General features: G+C 41.1%; 1 protein-coding gene across 1 annotated transcript in view; it reads left to right on the top strand.

Annotated features, from left to right (window-relative positions):
* LOC121942226 (SH3 and multiple ankyrin repeat domains protein 2-like) overlaps positions 1–24,948 on the top strand; it is a 37,374-nt gene that overhangs the window by 8,575 nt on the left and 3,851 nt on the right. Inside the window, exons 5-9 of the mRNA XM_042485372.1 lie at positions 2,270–2,293; positions 3,253–3,291; positions 3,894–4,006; positions 6,456–6,561; positions 8,088–10,590. Coding sequence (XP_042341306.1) covers positions 2,270–2,293; positions 3,253–3,291; positions 3,894–4,006; positions 6,456–6,561; positions 8,088–10,590 — 2,785 coding nt within the window. The remainder of the gene's footprint in view (positions 1–2,269; positions 2,294–3,252; positions 3,292–3,893; positions 4,007–6,455; positions 6,562–8,087; positions 10,591–24,948) is intronic.

Below are 24,948 nucleotides of genomic sequence, written 5' to 3' on the forward strand. Positions count from 1 at the left end.
ATCAAATAATGAAAAGAACTGAATGAATGAATCAATCATGAAGACGTACTTTGCAGTTACATCAGTGCATTGTTTTGTATAGCAGCTTGTGATTCAGTGTACACACTGAAAGATAAGTCATTTCAGCATTGTTTTAGAGGTTTGCAAAAAGAGCGGAGAGGTGAATGAATAAATAAATGACATGAGAGGAAAATTGCTGACAGAAAAATATGTTTTTACATTACACATTTATAGTAGGAACAGTTCTGCTCTATAGCATTGTTAAGTCTAACGTGCACTAGTTGGGTCATGTTCAGCATGTGCATCTGCTGCAGTAGGATGAATTCAGAGAAAGGTAGATGAACATTATACAGGTCACCCCCAAATCAAAAATTCATCCATCCATTGTCGTCCGCTTATCTGAGGCCGGTTCGCGGGGGCAACAGGCGAAGCAGAATATCCCTCTCCCCAGCAACGCTTTCCAGCTCATCCTGGGGGACGCCAAGGCATTCCAAGACCAGACGAGATACGTAATCCCTCCAATGCATTCTGGGTCTGCCCAGAATGGCCTCCTACCAGTAGTATGTGCCCAGAACACCTCCAACAAGAGGTGCCCAGGAGGCATCCTGATCAGATGCCAACAAACTGGCCCCTTTCGACGTGAAGGAGCAGCAGCTCTCAGCGGCTCCGGCTTTTTTTGCCCATAGGTGGGGTTGGGGCGTAGATGAACCGGTAAATCGAGAGCTTTGCCTTCTAGCTCAGCTCCCCCTTTACCACAACAGTCCAATGCAACTCCCACATCACTGCAGACGCCGCACCAAACCGTCGGTCGGGCTCAGCCCGAAAAGAATACATGAAGCCGTCTCCCTGTGGGTCCACCACCTGCAGGGAAAGGGATCGTGGTCAAGTGTGTTGTGTGTTGGGTGGCAGGCAGGGGCAGGGCCCTGGGTGTGCTGATCCTCAGCATCAAAATTCATATTTTTTCTTTTACCTGTGTTTTCTATCAAACTGCACCTGCCAACCATATCACAGAAAGAAGTATACATGTGCTCATGGACGAGAGGCTCGTGCTTGATACTGTGTGAGATTTAGTAATAGTGTTCTCCACTGCTGAGCTGTAACGTTAGCTAGCTTAGTCGTGCTAGCTGAGCTAGCAGTGGATGTATGCTTCCTTCTGCGCAGCGATAGGGTTAGCGGGTATAGTTTGGTAGAAGGAAAATATTTCCAACATGTAACTGCGCATAACAAGGTCTGTGGATTACTTTAAGTAACCAGATCATGTTTTCTGGTTGGAGACATTGCTGTTGAGTTTTACAATTGTATTTTTTGGTGCTTTGAGCACCTCAAACCAAGTGCCCTCTAGTTCTATTATGTTGGAGATATCTCTGACACTCTGCAAGTCACACCAAAACTGTCTAGATTGATAAATAGCACTACAGGTAAGAGGAAAAATATGTTTTTTATGCCTCTGCACCAGCAATAGCTGAGGTTGGAGGCATTATGATTTCATACGTACGTCTGTCTGCATATTCTTGGGAATACAATATTTTAAGGACGACTTTGAATCCGTCTTTTAAAAACACCTTGAGCGAATTTCTTCAAAGGAATTTCTTCAAATTTGACACAAGCATTCACTTAGACTCAACGATGAGCTGATTAGTATTTGGTGTCAAGGTCAGTGTGACCTTGCATAGTGTCATTGTTGTGAATGCAACATCTGAAGATGGCCTGAAGGCAATTTCCTCAAATTTGTTACAAACGTTCACTTTGACCCAAGACTGAACTGATTCGAATCTGGTGGTTGAGAATCAAGATCAAGGTGACAGTGACTTCAGAAAAGATGTTTTTGGCCATTACTCAAAAATTAATATTCGCAAATTTTACACAAACGTCTCATAGACTATAATGATGAAGTTGTGACATTTTATAAGCAGGAGGTCAAAGGTCAACTGTGACATCATAATGTGCTTCATTTCTCAGGAACAGACATTTTCAAGGGCAGACATTTGATCAGACACTGAATTGGTGACACTAATCTGTAATCTTTGCTGGCAAGAGAAGATACGTGTGAAGCATCCATGTTTGCACAGACATGGATGTAAACTGTGAGCGTAACTTGACTGGTGCGTGGAGGCAAACAACCATGTGTCAGTATTTCTAGTTTGATTTTGAGGTGAACTGTCCCTTTTAAACAAAGCTAAAATATGAATACTTTTTTCATTTTGTGAGAGGGATTAAGCCTGTTTTTGTGATTTAAAGACTCAGAAATATTTTTCTGTCACCCCCTAAGCTACTCTAAGGAAAAAGAAAGGTGGTAAGTCACTGTAGGCATTTTTAAGTCTGATCCAGTATTTCCAATGATTGATTCATGTCACGTACCTTCCTTACCCACATCACTGTGATGAACTAACCCAGTTCTGTTTGTTGACTATTTATTTTGATGTTTCTATAAGAATTTGATTTTTCTAACGTTCCAACCAAATGGTGTTACACCTGTAGTGTATTTGCATGATTTACAGTGTGTATTTGACTGCAGCTGTTCTGAACTTCATTGTGTTCTAAATGTTATTGGTGCATGGTTTAATGTTGTATTGATGTTGAATAGAGAGATGTGGAAGCTCCTGTTTTCCCTTGTTCACAATCACAGATGTTTCTTTTTTTTTTTGACTCGGTTTAGATATCGCACTGCGCGTATGTTGAGTCGTCCCATTATTCACTTTTGATTAAAAAGAAGTCTGTTCACTTCGGACTGCTTTCTAAACAGCAGAAAGCCCACATTATTACATTTCAGGGAGAATTTGAGATGCAATGAAACAGCAGCAGAGCCTTACTGAGGAATAAGAGAACATGTTGTTTGTGTGTGTGCATTTGCAAGTGAAAAAAACCCTGTATTTCTGTTTGTTGTTGTTAATTTTACCTGATGTAAAGGTTTGTTTCTTTTATTCATCTGTGCCTTCTTTTTTCCCCTCCTGTGTCATTGCAGGCTTTCGTGTGTCTGTGGGTGTGTGTTTGTGCATATGTGCGTGGAGGGGGAGGTTTATTCCAGGAAATGTTTCACTCACAGATAGGTTTCCAGGGCAACCATGTTGCATGTTGTCTCATGTGCCGTAGCAGCAATCCAATTGGGAGAGCGAGGAATTGTGCATTTTTTTCCTCTTCTGTGTGTGTTTTTGTGTTTTAGCTGTAACTGTAGTTAAGCTCATTGACACTCCTTTCCTCCCCTTTCCTCCCTTCCTCACCTCTCCCCTCCCCACTCCTCTCCTCTGTGTGTAGATGCGCAGAAGAAGAGGATTGTTTTCCAAGTCACTCTAAGTAATCACTCCCCCTAATGCATGGAAGCTTTACACATCTGAGAGAGAGCAAGCCAGGGAGGGCATACAGTTCGGGGCTAGGTCAGGGCTAGCATGTAGCTTTTAAACCTTTTGGGTGACTCTATCTGATGGCATCATCACACACCAGAGGGAAGTTCACTTCTGCCAATTTTGCTGTTCACTCACACCTTTCCCACACTGCAGGCTAAAAAAAAAACAAGAACGATAACAGCAAACTTGACAGACCTCACAATCATTGTTCATTTTCCATTTAATGAGGGAACGACCCTGAGAGTTGGATGATGCTGTTGAGTCGGCTGTTTTTGGAAAGCGCTTGCACGGCTTGGAAGGCTTGCAAGGCTGGACACACCCGACACATTTCATTAAAGTCCTCCTGTCCACCCTTCCCCTCCCCTCCCAAAAAATGTGTTTCAGTGTTCTATTTTTTTTCAGTCTCATCTGCAACTCAGTGTGGAAACACAGGGAAGGGTCACTGTGAATGATTAGCTTGCGTTTGGCCCATGAGAAACTTAGGCTTTGCAAGTTCAGTCCTGCCCTCGTCAGATATTGTTGCTAATGAATTACGGCTCGCTTATCTTTCAGACAAAGTGGAAGAGATGACACACGCTCAGAAGACCTCACCTGTGGATATGAAGATCGCCACAATCAAACCACGCCCATCCAGCCGCTGTTTGGTGACGGCGGCTGATATGAATGTAAGTGAACAAGACCGAAATCTCTTGATATTGAAAAATACATGCAAGTGTGGAATATACATAAAAAAACTGTGAAATACAGAGTTTCCCACACATTTATCATTAGGAGCACTGTTGGAATATTTACACCGTTACAGTATTCATTGCACCGTACACGTGGGGCGCAGAGCATACTGTTGTCACAGATGGAGCAACAGAACAGCAGGTGCAGTGAAAGTAAAACTTAACCGCTCATTCAGATTTTGGTCTAAAAGTTTACTTTTACTCACTCTGCAACAGCTGCTCCTATCATCCTGTGATCTGATCTGATCGGCTCTGACCAGATCAACTGATTAATGGTTATGGTTACATGCACTCCAATATTGCCCTATTATTCCAAATAAACACAATATTCTGATGATGTGAGTCATATAAACACCAAATTTCATTTAAATATTTCGAATTAGGCCGTTTTCCAAATTTAACCCTTTCCAGTTAGGACATGTTGGATATGTCTGTATTATTCTGGTTTTAGATGCATTATTTTGGCATGTAAACAGCCATTTCAGATTATGCGTCTCAACAGGGTTTTTACTGCAGTTTGCGACTCATGGCCTCTCGTCTGTCTCTCTCTGTGCGTTGTCATGGATACTTTGTACACAAACCAACTCGCCAACAGTTTGCATGGCTGCCCACATTTCTGGTCAAAAGAAGAAACACAGCTTCTTTCAAATGTTATGAAGGACTAGGATATCAACAGGTTTTTTGGATACTCACAGATATTGCAGCAGTGACCTTCTCAAAAGGGTGGTTGAAGTAATTAAAGAGGGAGGCTGAGCTCACATGGTCCAACAAGTCCACCACCACTAGGAAACTGAAAAATCCTATTTTGAAGCAAAGAAACAGAATGACAAGAGGCTCCAGCTGTTCTACTTTTCCAGATTTTGATGTGAAAAATGCCATGTTTGGGTACATTAGTGGGAACATCCATGTAAAGAGGAGTGTCTATGCAATATTCATCTCTATTAGCCATGTAAACATCTTAGTGTGTATATTGTGCATCATGTAGCAATAGTTTCTCTTACATTTTTTTACTTTAATTTTCTGGTAAGACAAAATTTAAGAGAAGTCAACTCCAGAGGCACCAAATGCTCTTAACCATCAAAATCTGCTCTGACCAGGTGTGCTCAATGATGAATCCCACTGATCATAAATTACCTGTTAGCACAGGTAACGCCAGCTAAACACTACATAAGGACAGGTTTTGTGCTGTGTGCTAAGACTCTGGCACATGGCCAAGACTGGAGAGATGACACTAAAAAGGTTATAAGCAGAAAAACTTCTGTAGTAGTGAAACTGAGGGACTGTTAAATCAACTTAAACAAAGTAAATGAGATTTCAGGGAAATGTATTGAAGTATTAAAAGTAAAATTATGCATGCATAAAGGTTTAAATATATATCACATATCTGAATAATTAAGATAACTAAAAGGAAAAGCAGCAAATCCTCATACATATAGTATATATTAGAAGCCAGAAAAATGACTTTCACAATAATAAAGAAAGTTACCGATTCATCTTCTAATCAATTTTCTACTTGTTTTAACTGCACTTACATACTTTCATGGTTTGTTTATAATGTAGTTATCTAATCATAGTAGTGGAGTAAAAAGTACAATGTTTTCCTCTGAAAGTGTATTGGAGTAGAAGTGGAAAGTGGCATGAGATTAAAATACAGATTTGTACTTTAGTAGATGTACTTAGTTACATTCCAGCACTGGTCAGCAGAGGGACACACAGATACTGACATTATGGTAATTGGATCAACGGACCAACTGTAATAGTATTTCTTTAGCACTGAAATTCCTCTGAAACCTTATCTAAATTTGATTAAATTATATTCATGCAAAATAACAACAAATCCTGGATACAAGCAAAAATAAGCAAAAATGTTTGTATATATGTTTTCTATATATGTTCTGCTGCTGGGGGGTACACATAACATATTATGTGTTTTGGCTGTGCTGCATTCATGGACCTACAAAAGTGTAAATTTAGAGAAGGAGGACAGAACGATAAAAGGGACAAAACACACAAGATTAAAAAACACAGGACATTGCAGACATCACTGAAATAATTGATCTTTTTTCAGAACTAAATTATGAATTACACAGATTATACTGTATATTATGGTCTTCCTTTGTGATTCTGAAGGTGTTGTGTTATTTTGGTTTTGAGTCTTTTAATGTGTTTCACAGGTGTTTGGATAAGTGTGTTTTTGGCTGTTTTCTGTACCACCTCTACAAATGACATCTGTAATGGAAAAACAATCCTTTGATTTTCAATCTGTTATATAGCAGTTTCTTTTACTCATTATTTTAACTGTTAAATAAGTGAATCTAAATGCTGTAAGTGTTGCTTTTCACAGTGAGCAAAGAGGTAATGAAGAGTGTGTCTTTCTGGTTTGCAGTCCATGTACCATGACCGCCAGGGAGTGGCAGTGGTGCCACCCACTGTTCCAGGGGCCTTCCTGGGGATACCTGAGAAGGGCACAATGAAAAAGCAAAAGTCCATAGGTATGATGTGTGTGTCATGAGTGTGTGTGTGTGTGCGTGTGTGCGTGCGTGCGTGCGTGCGTGTGTGTGTAAGAAAGTGCAAGTGTCAGCTTGACTTGTGAGCTGCATGTCCAGTACCTTGTGCTTTTAGCTTGTCGTAATATTCTATTAATGCTCAGAGGACTTGCTCTGTGCTCGAGCTATATGAAGGCTAATTATAGATAAATTAGACTGATCCAGTCAGCAAAGTGTGCTTTCAGGCAATAATATTGGAGGTCATTAAGCATATGCTGAAACCTCATTCTCATTGCTGTACTAAAGGGACGTCATGCCGGCTAATATTACTCACAGCGCCTGTGCTTTGCCATGCCATTATTATTACAATAAAAAATGAAAGCCTCTTTTGCAATAATCACAATGAAAGCACTTTTAGCAAGTTCTGGTTTGTTGACACTGATGTTTTTACTAAATAATGTCACTCACTGACCAAGTGTCAAAAAATGAAATAGGTGTGACTTGCAAGCCATCTTGGTCTTTGATACCAATTCCAACTGTTCCTTAAAGAAGTATTTCAGCAAATAGCGCTTGGCCGTCTCTGCAGTAGAAAGACACAGATACTTTTGAAACTGCTGCTACATTACATGAGAAAAGAGAGAAAAAGGGTGCTTTCTCACAAAAGGTAGAAAACCTACAACTACCAGAATGCAATGTGCCTGATGTAATGTGGAGTAGTCTGTGTGAAACAATGGTGGCCAACTGAATCTCATATTCCATTTGAATGGTAAACTAGAACATGTTTCTGAAAACATTTGAGGAAAGAAATATGCATGTCAGAAAAAGAATAATATAATTAATTAATATTTGATCTGCGCTGCTGAGTTTTATTGTTTGATCTGTTTTTTTGGCCTCAGTTTTCATTGCAGGAAGCAGTATGATACCAGCTTCCTGTTCACAAACTCTTGGCATTATGGTGAAACAGGGTGTGAAAATATGTTTCTGAAAAAAATTTAGGCAAGAAAAAGGCTGTTCAGCATCATAATCTAGTTGATCAGCACTGCATAGTTTTTCCGTTTGGTCAAATCTCCGTCCAAGTTTGAGAGACAGAGAGAGAGGTGGGTGTGTCTCTCCATCAGTTTTCAGTACATGGTGGCAGCGGCATGGTTGGCGGGCAATACAAAAATGCTTCGAGCAATAGCCCCAAGAGCCCCAAGTCATCTAGTGGTGTTTTGCTTAAGGCGAAGAAGGGATACTCAGGAACTGGTAGATAGAGGGAAGTTTAACACAGGTCATCTACACCTACTACCCATATCATCTTGTTACAAGACTGGCTTTAAAATTGGCAAAGTATCCCTTTAACTACTCTTCTTATCTATCTGGCCTCTCACAATTTTCAGGAACCCCCCACTCGGATAAATAAAGGCTAAGAAAAGCTGACATCGATTATTGAGACATTTGCTGTGTAAAGAGGAGGCCATGCTGGAAATAAAAAATAGGGCTGTCTCCCCCAGGTCTTCAAATAATGTTTCTTTCTGCTCCATTTCTCCAAGGTACAGGGGAGGATGAGAAACAGGGATTCCTCACACCTCCCCTACTCAAGTTCTCCCGCAGCCTCTCTATGCCCGACACCTCAGAGGACATCCCTCCTCCTCCAGCCATTTCACCCCCTTCACCACCCGACTACAACTCAGCTGCTGGCCCTACACCCAAGAGCTACGGCACCACACGACCCACCTTCACCCAGAACTCACCCAATGCAGTGAAGACAATTAGCCGAACCACTGATGTTGGTACGTTAAGGCGTGGCTATTTCCGCCAGAGCTCAGAGCAGTTTGAGAGCACACGCACCCGAGGGCGCACACCAGTGCCAGAGAACCCTTACTCCGAGGTGGGCAATAAGACACTGTATGTGCCAGCCAAACCAGCTCGAAGGAAGGGCATGCTTGTAAAGCAGTCCAATGTTGAAGACAGTCCAGAGAAAACATGTCACATGCCAGCAAATCCCTCTGGCGCGGTTTCCATGCCTACTACACCTGTAGAACGAACATGCTCCTCCATCCCCATCCCCACCATCATTGTTAAGGAGCCCTCCACCAGCAGCAGTGGGAAGAGCAGCCAGGGCAGCAGTATGGAGATTGAGCCCACCACCCCTGAACACCCACCTCTCACGTCCACTGTTTGTGGTAGCGGAGGTTTGCGTCCTGAAGACCCTATGTCTCTAAGCAACCCTTTTGCAGCAGCCATTGCCGGGGCAGTACGGGACCGAGAGAAGAGGCTGGAGGCAAAAAAGCACTCAATTGCCTTTCAGTCAATAGACATGGGGGATGATGACTTCAGTAGTCCCACACCAACCCCTCGCCTTCGCCAGTCAAAGTCCATTGATGAAGGCATGTTCAGTAGCGACGAGCGGCTTCGAAGGATATTGGGTCCTCCTCCTGCAGCTCAGCTTGGGCCCCCTGTTGGGGGTGGTAGTGGCAACATGACAGATTTCAACACCCCTGAGCCCACGGTGGTACGGGAACCTCTAAACACCAGAACGGGCCAGTGTCCCAACCTGGACAGTCCCGTCAGTCTCCCAGCTACTCCTCCTAAGAGCCACTACAGGGCTAATGGGACCTACCTCCATCCTGTCACCGGAAAGCCCTTGGATCCCAATTCTCCACTTGCTCTGGCCTTGGCAGCTCGTGACCGGGCCATGAAAGAGCAACAAAACCATCCTCAGAATCAGCCACAAAATCCTCCTCAGGTTCAGCAAACACAGAAGCACGAAGCCCAGTCCCTTCCAATTCAGCCAAGCCACAAACCAGACCTCAACCAACCGCTATTTATTGACACCAAACTACGCTCTGGGATAGAGACCAGCTTTGCTGCAATCTCCACAGCAACAATGGGACGACCTGGCCGGGGCGGCCTGCGGAGGCAGATGACGGAGCAGAAGTATGAGTCTGATGGGGCTCGGGAAGAACGGCAACATCAGGCAGCTGAGGAGAGGAAAAGCGCACCAGTGGATGTGGCAGACACATCACAGCCCAAGTCAGCCGGGTTGTTGATGGTCCACACCAGCAATGAAGCAAGCAACAAGGTTAACAACCAAGAGGTGGAGGGGCAGGACAGCAACAGGCCATCTGAGCTGAAGGACCCCAACCAACCTGATCCTCTCAACGCTACAACACTGTCCGCCCAGCCACCCTCATCACGGAGGAGGAGCATTCCACTAGGTGAGTCGATGGATGAACCCGTAAAGTTGCCCTTCCGCATCCCCCCTCCCCCTCTGGCCTCAGTAGACATTGATGAGGATTTTGACTTCTCAGCGCCCCTCCCCCCACCACTGGAGTTTGCCAACAGTATTGATATTCCTGATGATCAGGCTAGTGCCATTGCAGAGATGCTTCAGCAACAGAGACGGAATGGAGGACCCCCCCTACCTCCATACCATGCGCACGCCCCACCACCTGTCACTGATCAACACAAAAGGGTGGCAAACAGCATGCCCCCCTCATACCCTCCTCCTCCACCTGACTCAGAGTCTGGGGTGGGCGACTCAGGCATCGAAGAGGTAGACAGCCGCAGTAGCGGGGATCCTCAGCACATGGAGACCACCAGCACCGTTTCCAGCATCTCTACCCTGTCGTCAGAGGGAGGCTTTTGTGACAGCGCTCTGGAGAGCCTCTATGCCACAGCAGACGGACATGCCTTTCTGGTGGATCGCCCCCCTGTTCCACCCAAACCTAAGGGCAAATCCGTCATCAACAGAACATCACTTTATCATGACGCTCTAATTGAAGAGCCCCCAGAGTCCTATGGGTCCCCGCCTCAGGCCCCTCCCCCTCCCCCTTCTTCCTCTGAGCCTCCTAGGACTCCTACTCAAAGGACATCCAAGTTGTGGGGCGATCAGCCCCCTGAGCTGCGCAGCCCCCCATCCACACCAGACAGCAAGAACACTGTCATCACCGAGCTGAGCTCCATTCTGCAGCAAATGAATCGCGACAGGCCAGCCAAGCCAGGAGAAAGCCTCGACTCCCCCACAGGGACCAGGGGGGGCTTCGGAACAAGGTACGTGATAAGTCACTCATTCACTCTGGGTTTCCAAATTCTGATGTGAATAAGTTAAGTACGTTTTCATGACCAACACTGTAAACATCAGTCCTAGACCTACCCTCATCTAGTACTTTATTTTATTATTTCTTTCAAAGGTTAGTTACCTGTGTAGGAACTTCATTAATTGTAAAGATTGGGAAAACCCCAACCCTTACAGTGTTTAGTGAGGCAGTTATGCTGATTGCAGTATTTGCAAGTATCATTGCATGTTGTGTCATAGCATGGGTACAGGCATTGCGTTTAGGAGGACTTGACTAGTTGCCTTGACTCGAAAGCACTTTGGTTCTTAGATGTGCTTAAAACATAACTTCAGCTGCAACTTTATTTGTCCCCAAAGGGCAATTGGTTTTGCAGCAAGGCATAAACAGGACATACAAATACAAAATTTTGTATAAAAATACAAAAGACAAAATGCAAAGATGAGGTAGCAGGCACCGAAGATAGCAACCCTGGAGAAACAACAGAATTAAGTGCTAAGTCATAAAAATATAAATATGTTAATCATATAATCATCGTATCATATGTAATCATCACCAATGATAAAAGTCATTTGTGCAATTCATACATCAGTGAGATATATACGATACGAGACCACAGTAATACTACAGTGCAAAGAAGGGGCTAAAGAGACCAAAGTGATACAGCCAAAGTTAGAAGCACCACAACAATCGATGTCATCATCCACATCATTTGTACCTACAACATATCCAAAACAATTATCCCCACCTGAATTAAAAAGAGAAATGGCACTGGGGACAAAAGAGTGCTTGTTGCTGTATCTGTATCGCTTCTCACAGAGGGAAATCTGAACCGGGAACCAGAGGGCAGTAACTGAAACTCTCAGGGATGAGCACTGACTGACAGGATGGATTTTGCCTTTTGCAGAAAGTGTCTATAGTACAGGTCAGTGAGTCAGCTTTGCTAGACACTGATGATTTTACCTCTGGCCTTCAGTTTTGGAAAGCGCAGCTTTGGCCTGGACACTCAGATTTCCATACCAGCAGATCACAGAAAATGTTAAAATAGACTCCATGTCTATAAAAGTGACTTGACTTGACTAGTTATTCATACTGTATTTTTAACCATGAGCACAGTGGACCTGAGAGTTATGTAAGAGTTGCAAATTTTAGAAATGCCAGAGATGTTATTGCAAGGTCAGTTCACCCTAAATACAACAGAACATGTTTTTTTTTTATAATCACTCCTTGACGTAGCCATGCAGATAGTTTTGGTTTCATTTCCCCAGTTTGTGATATCTATTGCAAAGGGACTATCTTCAGATCTACAGTATGCTGATCATTGATGAGTTTGGTATTGTGTAGACAGGATTTTCAATCGTTTCCTGTTGATTATAGCTGTGGTCCATTTAATGAGCAGCCAAACGTTGGGTGGTTTGAGCATTCTAACACAGCTGGAAGTCCTGATTTGTGTGAAGTGCGGTATATATGAGGCTGCAGGGGTCTGCTTGTATGTCATCTGAAGGGGTTTATAGAAGCAACAAAAGGTTCCTCACAGGCTTCATATATGTAGTTGTGGCTGGCACTCTACAGATATTTATTTTTATATGCTGTATATGTATCATTAATTCCAGAAAGTAGCTTTGCAGGTTGTCAAAAGTGAGGACAGGTTTTAATATAGGTCTCTGTACAGGCGTGATGATGACAAACCTGGAAACCTCACTGTTACAACCAACCATCAGGAAGCTGTGCACGGTCATGTCACCCGTTGTTTGTCAAGAAATAGTTACAGTGTGTACTTTAACTCCTTTTTAAAGCACACATTCTGTTTTCTTCAGCAACTTACTTCAGTTAACCATGTTTATCATTTCTGGTCAACAGTATTTGGCAGTTAAGAATATTGTAGAATAGACAAGTCATGATTTTGGTCCTTAGGCTGCATTTTCACCAAATCAGGTGTTGTGGTGGATTTGCGGGTGGAAACCAACTATAGAAAAGCCAATCTCCTCATCTCAGTGACTTTGGTAAGTTGGTTTATGTTGGTTTAAAGGATTAGTATAATTCCTTTGATCATCATTACTGAAGTTTCTTTACCGCCACTAAAAACACACATATGCACACACACACACACACACACACACACAAAGCAGGTGCTCTCCTGTGTAAGGTTAATACACACAATTCATTTATAATAAAACATTAATATTTCTAAGTGGAGATTGTGGAAAATGGGACACCCATTGTGTCAAAGGAGGCTTTTCTTGCAGTAGAAGTCCAAGTTTGTGTGCCATGATCTATGGACATCCCGCTGTAATGAAAGAAGGAGATGAAAGAAAGAGACTATAACTTGTTTCCATGAAATGTGGGCATCTTCTGATCTGATCACTGGTCAGATGATTGGCCACCATGACGTGACATTGGGTTGCTTCACACGCTGATTCTGTTTCAACTTTTTGAAGCTCCAGGGGATGTCAGTACAAAGGGTAGATGCACTTTCACTTTCAAATGATATGTTTTTTTGCTGTATTTGGTGTGAATGCAGCATAAATACAAGGTAGATTGAAATCAACTTTCGATTTTGATCTTTGAAAAAAGCGAAAGTTGGATTCGATTTGTTTTTCCCTTCCAGCTTATATTTTGTGCACATCAGAAGGAAAAAAACATTTCAAAGACACACAGCATAGCCTCTTTTACAGACACCATGGCCACTGCCAGAGTCATCACTGTGACACCACTTTGCCTGCCCCGATGGTTATGTTAACAATGGACTTGTCATTGAAAGAAAAAGTAGTTTGTAGGTTGGGTCATAGAAACTCAAGCTGCAGATGTGCCCCTTTGCCATCAAGTAAATCTTCTTTTTGATTTTGTGTTACAGTTTGCTCCCAAATGATCGGTGAAATAATATGTTATTATAACATAACATATAACATATAACATATACCATATACCATATACCATATAACATATATATAACATATAACAGATTATTTAAATATGATCATACAGCCTTAGTGTGGTACAAAATACGGCAGTTATATCACATTTGATACCATGTAGCTTATTCCTTTAAAAAACAATTTAAAAATGTGAATGACAGCTATGAGGGCATATAATCAATTATCTATTGATCTTTATGAATCAAGACTCAATAGTCTAAGAATTTTATAGCCGTCGGAGCTGACAATAAATTTTGAAATCAAATGTTTTGCGACCTAAATGTTGAAAGTGGAGATTGTGGAGAATTGTGATATCCATTGTGTCAGAAGATGCTTTTCTTGTTATGAAGTCCAAGTTTGTGTGCCATGATCAATGGACATCCTGTACAGGCCCTTAAAATGAAGATCTGATAAAAGAGTTGCTCTGTGGAGGTGAATCGCCTGTTTATATTGTAGCACATATGTAGACATCATTCATTCAGCTCACCGTCTCGCCTTTATGCTGCCCTCACGTGCTCCTCAGAAATATCATATATACCGTATTTACAAGTTACGAGCACATGAACAGCCCTCCAAAGTCATAATTACAAGTGGGAAATTGGGAAATTTCTATGGTACTCGAGATGCTGAGTGGAAACGTTCGGTGATGTTTCAGGGCAGTAGAAATGGCAGAAAGCATGAAAACAGTGTCAACAATTGACGGTAAAATATTATATATTTGGTTATTTTGTTCCTAGTAACTATCATTTACTTTTAGTAGTTGCACATTTTAGTATATGCATCTATTAGCTGAAGCCAGAAAACTCTGAACTATAAAGCATGCGACGCAATTATAATAATACTGATAAGGTTGTTTTATAACAGGAGTTGCCAACTAAACGTCATAAATGCATAAACTTGGCGGGAAAAAGTCAGCAATTGGTCATGATGATAAGAAACTTTTTATTAATTCACATATAAATTTTTGATCACATGTAAAGTGTAATATGGTATTCATGTTAACTGCTTTTCATGTAGAGTGACCTAGATTTAATATACAAATATAGAATATATAAAATATATAAAAAATAAAAAAATATAAATAAACTGGAAACTGCTATCAACCTCTTGTTTAAACGCTCTTAACATTAAAATGCAACCCATCTTCCTTGTAGCTTCCATGTTGTTTCCACTTTACGACCTCAAAGCACATAAATACAACTCAGTTGGAAAAATGACTTCCTAATTCAAACTACAACCTTCGATGTCACATGAATACAGCATAAATGTATGGCATTTATTTGCAATTTATTTGTTTTCTGTCACACTTCTAAAGAGTTTACTTGGAGGGCAACACAAAGGACAGTCACTAGACTACATGTGAAGTGGAGGCTGTTTACTTGTTGATAAATCAGATTAAGTGATGGTACATTGGATATAACAAGCTTGATTTCCTGCACAGCCATGTTTAAGATTGTTCAGGACACACTGGAGTCAAATCTGCAGGAACCGGGACAACGTTTTGATGGACCCTGCACCTGAGCCAGCTCAGCTCATGCTTTTTTAAACTCACTTCTTCCCCGTATGAAAGGGAAATAAAAAGCAGAATAAATAATTCACTGCTCACATGCATTTTGTATGAACAGTCCCATCGTCCATCAGAGAGGTGTAGAGAGCAGAGGGAAAGAGCTGATTCCTCTGTGCCTTCTCATCTAGTAAACATTGTTAGATCGACATGCTGACGTCCATTTGTGGTAATTATAGTGAGATGCCCAGCAGCTGCTTAGGTCCAGCCTTGTGTTTCCTCCTTCACGCTTCACGCCACATACTATCATGTTATCCTCATTTTCATCCCCTGCAGTTCAAAGTCATGCCTTTTGACCTTTACACCTTGTACTCATTTCATTTTCAGCACACGCCTCTCCATCTTCATCTCCATTTTCTCCAGTCTCCTGTAGTTCCTTCATCTCCTCTTTCTTCATGTCCTCAGTGTCTCCTGTCTTAACAGGTAGGTCCTATCCGCTGTTATCACATCTCACCAAAGCCTTGTTTCCGCTTGTGTTCATTTTTATCCATCACTGCCATGCTGCATAGTGTTGAAGTCTATGAAGTAAATGATGCTCCAACACATTCTCATCCCAACTAGACAAATATAGTGGCTTGGTCAGTGCTATTCATCTCCTCATATGATTGCTAGTATCCTACTACATCTGTTGGTGATGTTACATGTCAATTTATGCCACTTCTGTTTTCACAGGAAATGTGTGTGCTGTGCCCATTTGATGCATACACTTTTTCATAATAGCTTACATCAGTAAAACCTTGCATTAACATATATTTCGTTGTGCAACACAAGCACATTAGAACAACAAAAAATAGAATTGCGAGCGAAGTTTCAAGCTGATGCCATCCAACGGTATATCATCCTGCTGTGACACTTTCCAGCTTATAAACTGGTGCTGTACACTGTGAAAGGTGGTATGATATGATATATGAAGTTACTGACCAAGCACCAATATATGCCAACTTTGGAGTGAAAATCAGCTGGCTGCTCTTATGGAGTAGAAGATATTATTCTAATTTGGGTCACTTTGCTGCTTAAAGTTGAATATGGAGGAAAAATGGAAATAACTGCCACTCATTTCACTGTAAAAGTAGATACCCCATAGTAGAGCTGGGCGATAAAACGATAATGATATCAATCGCAAAATAACTTTTCCTCAATTGAAATATGAGGTGTAGACATTATTATTACCAGGGGCAGATATAATGTTTTTGAGGCCTGGGGCCACAAGCACATTACCTTATTTTCACACTTTCTCTAACTGGGAATGTTGGCAGGCTGTTGGCACTATAGGAGAAGTTGGCCTACTCAAAAGTTGTTTTTTTCCTGAGGAAAATGATTAATAGTACAGAAGTTTCACAGAAGTTGAAGTCAGAGTCCTGCAGTCAGGAGAGGTTGGCCTATTATCAGCACAATGTGCTTAAATTTACCTGAAGTTTGTTTAAGATGGAGCTTTATTTTTTTATATAATGCTGGGAAGTTTGATAAATAATAATAAATCATATGTTTATTACACTCCAACACACCATGGTCAAATGAAGCAGTGTCAGTGAACTATGAGGCCAATAAACAAACCACAACAAAAAAGCAGAAAGCAAAAAGAAAAATTCATTAATCACAATCATAAAAATTTTAGTAACTGGACCCCTTTGAATTTTAGTAGAACAGGTCCGCCAGTTGGTGGTGCCTGTTCTACAGTATATTTATCATGTTCAATGTCTAACAGAAAATAAACATTTAAACCAAAATTAACCTTATGATGTTTTTCATATCTCACTTAGGAGTAAAAGGGAACCTTTAAGCTTGACAGACATAGTGATTTAATGTATACCATGATATATATCGATATCAACTGATATGAAAAAAAATATCATGGTAAGACTTTTTTCCATATCACCCAGCCCTACCCTATAGTTACATTTAATGCCACTGATATGGGTGTAACACTACACAGAAGTCACTGTTCAGTTCTCCAATTTAGAAGTAACAGTTCAGTTTAAGTTTGTTACAGCGGAAAAAATCCTAAATCCCTGATGGATATATTTCCTTTCATTCATTTGTTAGACAGTTACAGAGACAGACACACCGAGGTACTGAGTAGGGGTGTAAATCAAGTCAAGTCAATTTTATTTATAAAGCCCATTCTCACAAAACACGGTTTGCCTCAGGGGGCTTTACAGTGTACAACATCCCTCTGCCCTTAGACCCTCACATCACCTAAGAAAAAACGAAGAGTGGCAGTGGATGATGAGGAATCCCTCTTCTACGGCAGACAGATGTGCAATAGATGTCGTAAATAACAATTGAATTACAATTATGACAAAAAGGAAAAGGAAAGAGTGAGGGGGAGAGATGCACAGCAATAATGGAAACAAACGCATGTCATATTACAATAACAATAGGTGTAATATTACTAAATGCACTCTATGATAGCATGTGATGACTGGTTTCATCACTATAAGATATTATATTGATACTGTGGGAAACAATATGATATTTGCCAATATCACAGTCTGCCATGGTACAATTTTGATTTGATTCAATATAGGGGCCTGTGATCAATATAAGCCAATACAGTCTGCCCATTTAAAACAGTCAGTTTCAGAGGAAGCTACCACCACTTTTTTGCTAATGACCAGAAAAGTACAGAGATCTCTTTTCAACTTGTTGTCATTCTGTGGTCAAATACCTCCACTTGTGCAGTGCTTTTGGTGTAAGACATCAACGCCAAATGCCACCTTTGGTGCATAATATACCACTGGATGGCATCAGCTAAGAACGCAGCCGGACAGAAGTCAATAAATATAATTTTTATGATAAAATATTTATAATTATGTTACATAATTATTAGGAATTTTTAAGTATCAAAGTTTTATTTGCCTTGTTTGTTTTTTTCCCCTTTTGTTGTTTCATACTTTTCTTTTTTTGTTTTGTTTTGTTTTTGTTTTTTGTTTTTACCTATCTTGAAGAAGGTCTAATTTTCTTGTACTTTCTACTAATTTCTTGCCAATTTTTGGGTTGTTTCTTCTTTTTGACCTAATTCCCATGTTTTTGAAAGAAATCAAGACAATCTTCTCAGGTTAGAAAAGGATTAATCTCACCGTGAATATGTTGTGACATTAGGCATCTTCAGTGTCTCTTGTTTTGCCATTTTGGCAGCAGCTGCTTAGCCTATAAAGTGAAAAGGGATGTGTTTGTGCTGTTGGTAGCTTTGTGATGCTAAGGTGTCAGGCGAATAAAGCTGGCAGCCTCTCAAAGTAAACTCTTTATTTCCCCCACACCATGCAGCTGCAGTGATTTTTGAACTGAGAGGATTGTTTTGCACAGTGAAGTTTATTGTGAATTCTAGAAAGCAAAGATTTTTATGTCCTTTCTGTGTGTTATTTAATGTCATGTGACTCATGTCCGCTTTATTGCAGATATGATCTGCAATTTGGGAGAAGTGTTTTACGTCAGCTTCTCAGTGTCAATTATAAGTGGGGATGTGCTGGGATTTTAGGTCCCAATTTTTCCCTGTTGGCCTCCTGCATTGCGTAAACATGTGCCGGCAGAGGAAGAGAAATGCTTCTGAGAATTCACATGCGTCAACAAAGCAGTCAAAATCAAAATGAGTCCAAGGCAAGGCAAACTTAATTGTCTGTATGAAGTGCATTTTATAGTCATGGGAAACTTGAAGTTCAAATAGTCAAACAAAAAAACAAGACGGTGATTAAAAAGAGAAATAAAGAGATAAAGGAAAAGGTTATATTATGAATTAGCAAATCAAGGTGGGCGCTGCTGCAGTCCAGAGGGTGGTGGTCTGGTCATGCACTTTACGCTCCTATGCATCACTATTAGATGGTCCGAGCAGCGGATGTAGAATAAAGAGCAACAAAGCCTGCTTAATGTGGATGAGAATGGAGGCGGATGGCTCTAACAAGCATAGGACTTTGACCCGGGAGACCAGGGTGTGTGTCTCATGTGAAACCAAAAGTCAGAATTTTCACCTGGCTTTCTTCGATTGTGGTTCATTGCGTTCATTTCAATTTATAGTGGAAATGCCTTTTATTTTGTCAATGTAAAAGTACTTTGCTATTCTCATTTTTCAGGAGAGTTTACCACATACTAGTCACATTGTTTTGATACAAAGCTGGTTGAAGATTGTGGAAGTATCCCTTCAACTGATCTGGTTAACTCAGTTCAGTAACTTGCACATTGTTGGATCAAACAACCAGATTTCATTCTGCATCCAATCCCCATTCCTCAGGCATCACCCAACAACCTACTCCAAACACTCAGCTGCTTGTAATCTGGTCTTTTCAATTGCTTCTGCTCTGAAGGGTTAGTAGTGTGTGTGTGTGTGTGTGTGTGTGTGTGTGTGTGTGTGTGTGTGTGTGTGTGTGTGTGTGTGTGTGTATTATGTCAGATAGAGTTTAAACCCTGCTCTCCTGTGTGTCACTGGGGTCTCTGATTATCTGCCTCAGATGGGGTTGTTGTCTCGTGGAGAGGGTCATCAGGCCCTGAGCAGAGGAAGATGAGGTTGTAGGCAGCGAGAGACGTGCAGATAGGGACCACCTCGTCATATGAGGAGGCCTGCGGAGGGTAATGGTGGTTCTGTTTCTGTGACTGTCAAACAGATGGCAACAGAGATGCACAGAAGATGGCCTAGATTCACACATGCTCTCCCTCTCGCTCTCTCTCTCCTCCATCCTTTGCTCTCGTGCTCTTTCTCTCGTCTTTTTTTATGGTGGTTCTCTCGTCTTCATCGGTGTGTTGGAATCAGCCTCAGCACCAGTGCTGACAGCAGAATTTCTCCATTGGACATTTGTGTGCGTTTTTTTCTCCTCTTTTTTTCATCCCCGTCTCTTCGCCTCCCAGATTAAATGTGCGTTGGTTGTGCCTGTGGACGAAAGGGTTGCCTAGCAACCAGCTGATGAGAGCAGCCTTGAGGCCTGCAGTGATGTCAGTCTGAGTCAGGGGAGGGGTGTGTGTTTGTACATGTGTGCGTGTGTGTGTGTGTGTGTGTGTGTGTGTGTGTGTGAGAGAGAGAGAGAAAGAGAGATGGAGCAAGAGGATGGCAGGCCTAACCCTCAGCAGAGTTCAACACCATCTCACGCAGGTGACGTGCCACACATGGCTCTTGTGGCTCTTTTGTGTGTGTATGTGTGTGTGTGTGTGTGTGTGTGTTTGTGTGTGTGTGTGTGTGTGTGTGTGTGTGTGTGCGTGTCTGTATATGCATTCAAGCTTCTATAAATAAAGGCAGCGTGTTCATGCATGCCAATGAATGCAACACTGAATGCGTGAGCCAGTGTGTGCTAGAAAGCGGCAGGGAGTCATGCGATGTGTGGGCGTGGTGAAGGCGAGGTCTCCCACCACAGATATCAATAGCACTGCATCACTTTCCTCCCAGCCTGCACAGCTGACAGAGAGCCCAGTGAGGGCCAGCGAGGGACACGTGCTGACATTACTTGTGTGTGTCTGTGTGTTTGTGAAGGGATGGGGGCTGTGTGGCCTCTATTGTTGGTTTTTGTCTATAGCTTGTACATATGAGTTTTAAAGCTCTATGTGATGACTTTATGTGATATTTAAGCCTTTGATACCTGGATTATTATCACTTTTATTATTTTACAAGTAAAACTTTCAACCCTGAACAAAAAAAAGCTGACAGGTCTGTGACTGATTATTTGAATCTCCAACTTTTTCAAGTTTCAGATCAACAGAAATTATGATATTTCTTCAACTGTCATCTGTAAGCATTGAGCGTACTTACTGACTGAATGAATGATGAGTGTTTGGCATGATACCCGGCCCCTTATGGACATGAGTGATGCTTTTTAGCTGATGTGGCAGCTGTAGCTCAGGAAGTAGAAAGGTTCAGTCCCTTGACCACATGTCGAAGTTTTTCCAAATTGCTCCTGATGGCTTTGCAAATCCCTTTGTGAAAGCTGAAATAAGGGTCACGGATGCCGCACTTCATGTAAGCTGAGTGCAGCAGAGTATTTTTACCTGCTACACAGACTCAGTCTTTGCAGTGTGTGGCTGCTGCCAGCGTCACTATGTGCGTACTGAGTTTTGCCAAGTGATAATTTATTTTGTTATGGAGGATGTGGAAGCATATAGACTATATTTACAGGTACTGAATCAATTAACTGGATTGTTTTAATATCTTGAAGTGTTTTAGTGATTTATTTAATGTAAAATGGATATACAAGGTTGCTCTTTTTCCTCTGGTACAACAAGGTGTTTTTATATTTTTTTAAACAGATTGCACTTAGTTTTTACAGTTCTATGTGGTTTTTACCTCTTAAAAGTCACACAAAGATAGGGAAAGATAGGCCAACTGTGTAAAAAGGAGGAGCAGCACAGTGCCTGTGTGGGCTTCTGTGGTCAGTGTAGCAGCTTCAGTTTATTATAATGGATGCACTCTGCTGCAGGCATGCCACTGCTAACGAATCACGCCATGCCCGTGTCTCCTACAGTTTGGCTGTGAGAGTGATTTTTAAACCCCGAAACCTAAGCAAATTGGATTTATCTTTTTTAAAAAACATAGGGGGAAGGCAGTGGGCAACTCAACAAGAAATGACTCCATAATTTGCAATAAATTAGTATAAAGTTACAATGAAATTACCAGAAAATTAACAAAAAAAAAAAATTAAAACAAGAACAAACAAGGAAATGACCTGAAAAAAATACTAAAATAATTACAGTTATCATAAGGGGTTTTTTTTAACATTGATTTTCATTTTCTTATCACTTTTTAACAATTTCTTGAAAGTAGCTTATTGCCTTTTTGAAGAGTATTATAACTTTTTGCTCAGGTTTCAGAGGTTTAAATACTTGCGAGAGGTGTCTGAATGCAGCAGGAAAAACTGATGTTCATCCAGATTTCAAAGGGTAAAGACTTATAAGCAGATGGTACCTGTAATGGTAGCCTTGGCCACTTAAATGTGTGTGTAAATGGGTGAATGTGATTTGTAAAAGGGCTTTTTGTGGTTGTTCATTTACAATGTCTGTGCAAATAAAGAACGTCTGTTTGCAATTAAAAATGTGTAAGCACAAATTGCGTGGTTTGCTGTCTGCTGTCCGACATTGTGAAACTCAGAGCATGGTGGCATGGTGACATGCTATTGTTACCATTACTGCTATTGTGTCTCTCCCCCTCTCTCTTCCCCTCTCTTGTTCTCTCTCTCTTTCTCTTACCTTTTTGTCATTATTGCAATTTAATTGTTATATACAACATCTATTGCACGTCTTTCCGTCGTGGAAGAGGGATCCCTCCTCAGTCGCTCTTCCTGAGGTTTCTACCATTTTTTCCCCCGTTACAGGGTTTTTTGTGGGGAGTCTTTCCTTAGACGATGTGAGGGTCTAAGAACAGAGGGATGTCGTATTCCCTAAAGCCCTCTGAGGCAAACTGTGTTTTGTGATAATGGGCTTTATAAATAAAATTGACTTGACTTGATGGCTCTGTCCTCTTTGGCTCTACCCGACTCTTGGAAGCTACAAGAAATGGTAATACAGTCAGAGAAGTTTAACAAGGCACTGTGCGTCTAATAAGCAATTACATACTTTTCACATGAATTTCACTCCTGAAACTTAAAGTGTTTAATAGATGATAGAACGCCAGGATAGCAAGTAGAGAAGTGCTTGACAGATCTCAGGTTAAGTATATCTGTGCAGTTGTTTTGAATCAGAGCTGGAGCGTGATCGTTCAGTCTCACATGTCATTACGGAAAGATCACAGTAGAATACTGTGACCCAGGAGCAGGAGTGGAGTTAGTCACTAACTGTGAAAACAGAAGGCAGACAGATTGCAGAGACTCGTTGAGAAATATGTTTTGTTCTTCCATGCACCCCCCTTTGTTCTTTTATATCACATATGTGTTTTCATCACATGTCTAATGTTGTCCTCTGTCTCCATCTCATCCATCCAACATGACTTCCTGTGGACAAGCCGGTGCTGAAAAGTGAAGACTGTAAGTTTTTGTTGGACGTGTTGGAGCTTGGTGAAGGCGACACTTTAACAATGGCCCAGTTCCACTTTGGCATAACGACCCCCTCATTCCCCTTCACTTTCCCTTGGGCTGTTCCATATGTTACAAGTAGGAAGGAGCAATATCTAGGCTACATGCAGCAGAGAGTGGGAAGGTCAAATCTCAGTTGCTGTTTGCTCACTAGCCATCATTATTTACAATGCAAGGCTACGTAGGCGTGTTATGGAGCCATAATGGAAAGACCAGCCTCTTATGAGTTGGAGCGATCACATATGAGGGATTTCTGGAAGGTGATAGTCCACGATTTCACAGAGGAATTGCGGATTCAAAACTTCCAGATGATCTGCTCATGTTATAAAGAGTTATGCAGTAGCATAGTATCATGTTGTCTATAAAATACAAAAAAAGTGTTAGTAAGTTTTGTGTGTGTAAGATTCTGTTGTGTGATCAAAATGCATGTTTTTACAGTGTTCTTTTATTGTGACCATCCGAAGACACACCTGTGTAGTAATGATGCTGTTTAATCAGCATCTTATGCCACATCTGTCAGGTGAATGGATTATCTTAGAGGAGAAGCACTCACTAACACAGATTTTAACAAATTTGTGACTAAAATTTGAGAGAAATATATCTATTGAGTGTTTGTGAAATATCTTAGATCTCGAACTTGAACCGTTGCAAAATGCAAGCTAAAACACAACAACAACATCTAATTTTTTAGAAAGCTCAGTAATTTCATGTAACAGTTGGTCACTGCAGTTTTGATCAAACAGAGAAAAATAGAGCATTTACTGGGTAGTAATTTCAGTGGTGGATGAATCCACATTTAGTGCTCCAGTGAGTATTTCAGGCAGCATCAAGTCAGAAATAAACAGTGTGTGTGTTTATAGTACTCAAAGAATATGATATTCAGTAAACATATACTGGGTATCATGTACAGTATACATTGATGTGTTTTTAGTTATCCTGGTTTGGTTTTGTAATCTGATTTTTTAACAATAAGAAAAACGGCAAGTCCAGGTTTCAATCCAGCATTGACCTTTAAATATTGAAAGCTGGGATGGATCAAGACCTGCTGGTTAAAGACACAGCCTTTAAGAAAAGTAACTGTTTTTGTGACGATCAGATAGATTTTCATTCATTTACATCTAAATCTCTACCAGGCCACTCTATCACTTCCTATTGGTCAATTGCAGAAACCTATTTGGGAAAGGATTCAATTGCTCAGTCAGACATATTCACTAAATTTGGCAATGTTTGTAAAAATCGTTAATTATCAATGGCCAAATTTTGTGAAAGGCCAATGCAATTGTTTGGATCTCGTGGCTCCCCCTGTTGAACAATGTCAGGACAATGTCACACAGAGCTCAACATTAATATTTAAAATATTCTAGGAAGGATTATACAAACAATTTCTGATTTAGAAAGGTAGCTGACATTTAACCAAAGAAAGGCATGAATTATAGTAGCAGGACATTATTTTTCCTTGTCTTGATGTGTTAATCATTGCCCCCCACCCCCCCCCCAGTAGGTCTTGTGACAAGCTACAATTCTTTTTTTTTCTGAAAAAAGGCAAATAACTACTGTTGCAATGAAGAATATAGAATGAAATGTATAATATGTAGAAAAACTCTACACACAATGCACTAGCTCAGAAAAGCAGATCCATTGTTGTAATTCTTTGAATAATGCAAAAAAAACAGGATGCTATACGAAATGAAATGAGTATAATGTGAATTTCTCTAAGGGGAAATTGTTACTTTAGTATTCTATTATTCTGTTCCCCCTCATACTCAGTCTATAAAAAGGTTAGAGTGGCCAACCTTCCCCTCCTTGTGTTGTTGTCCACACCCGTCCATTAGGAGCTGTGGGTGGATGCAATGCTGCAGGCTCCCCTCTGGCTGCAG

This window comes from Plectropomus leopardus, chromosome 1 (assembly GCF_008729295.1).
Source record: "Plectropomus leopardus isolate mb chromosome 1, YSFRI_Pleo_2.0, whole genome shotgun sequence".
NCBI classification, from domain to species: domain Eukaryota; kingdom Metazoa; phylum Chordata; class Actinopteri; order Perciformes; family Serranidae; genus Plectropomus; species Plectropomus leopardus.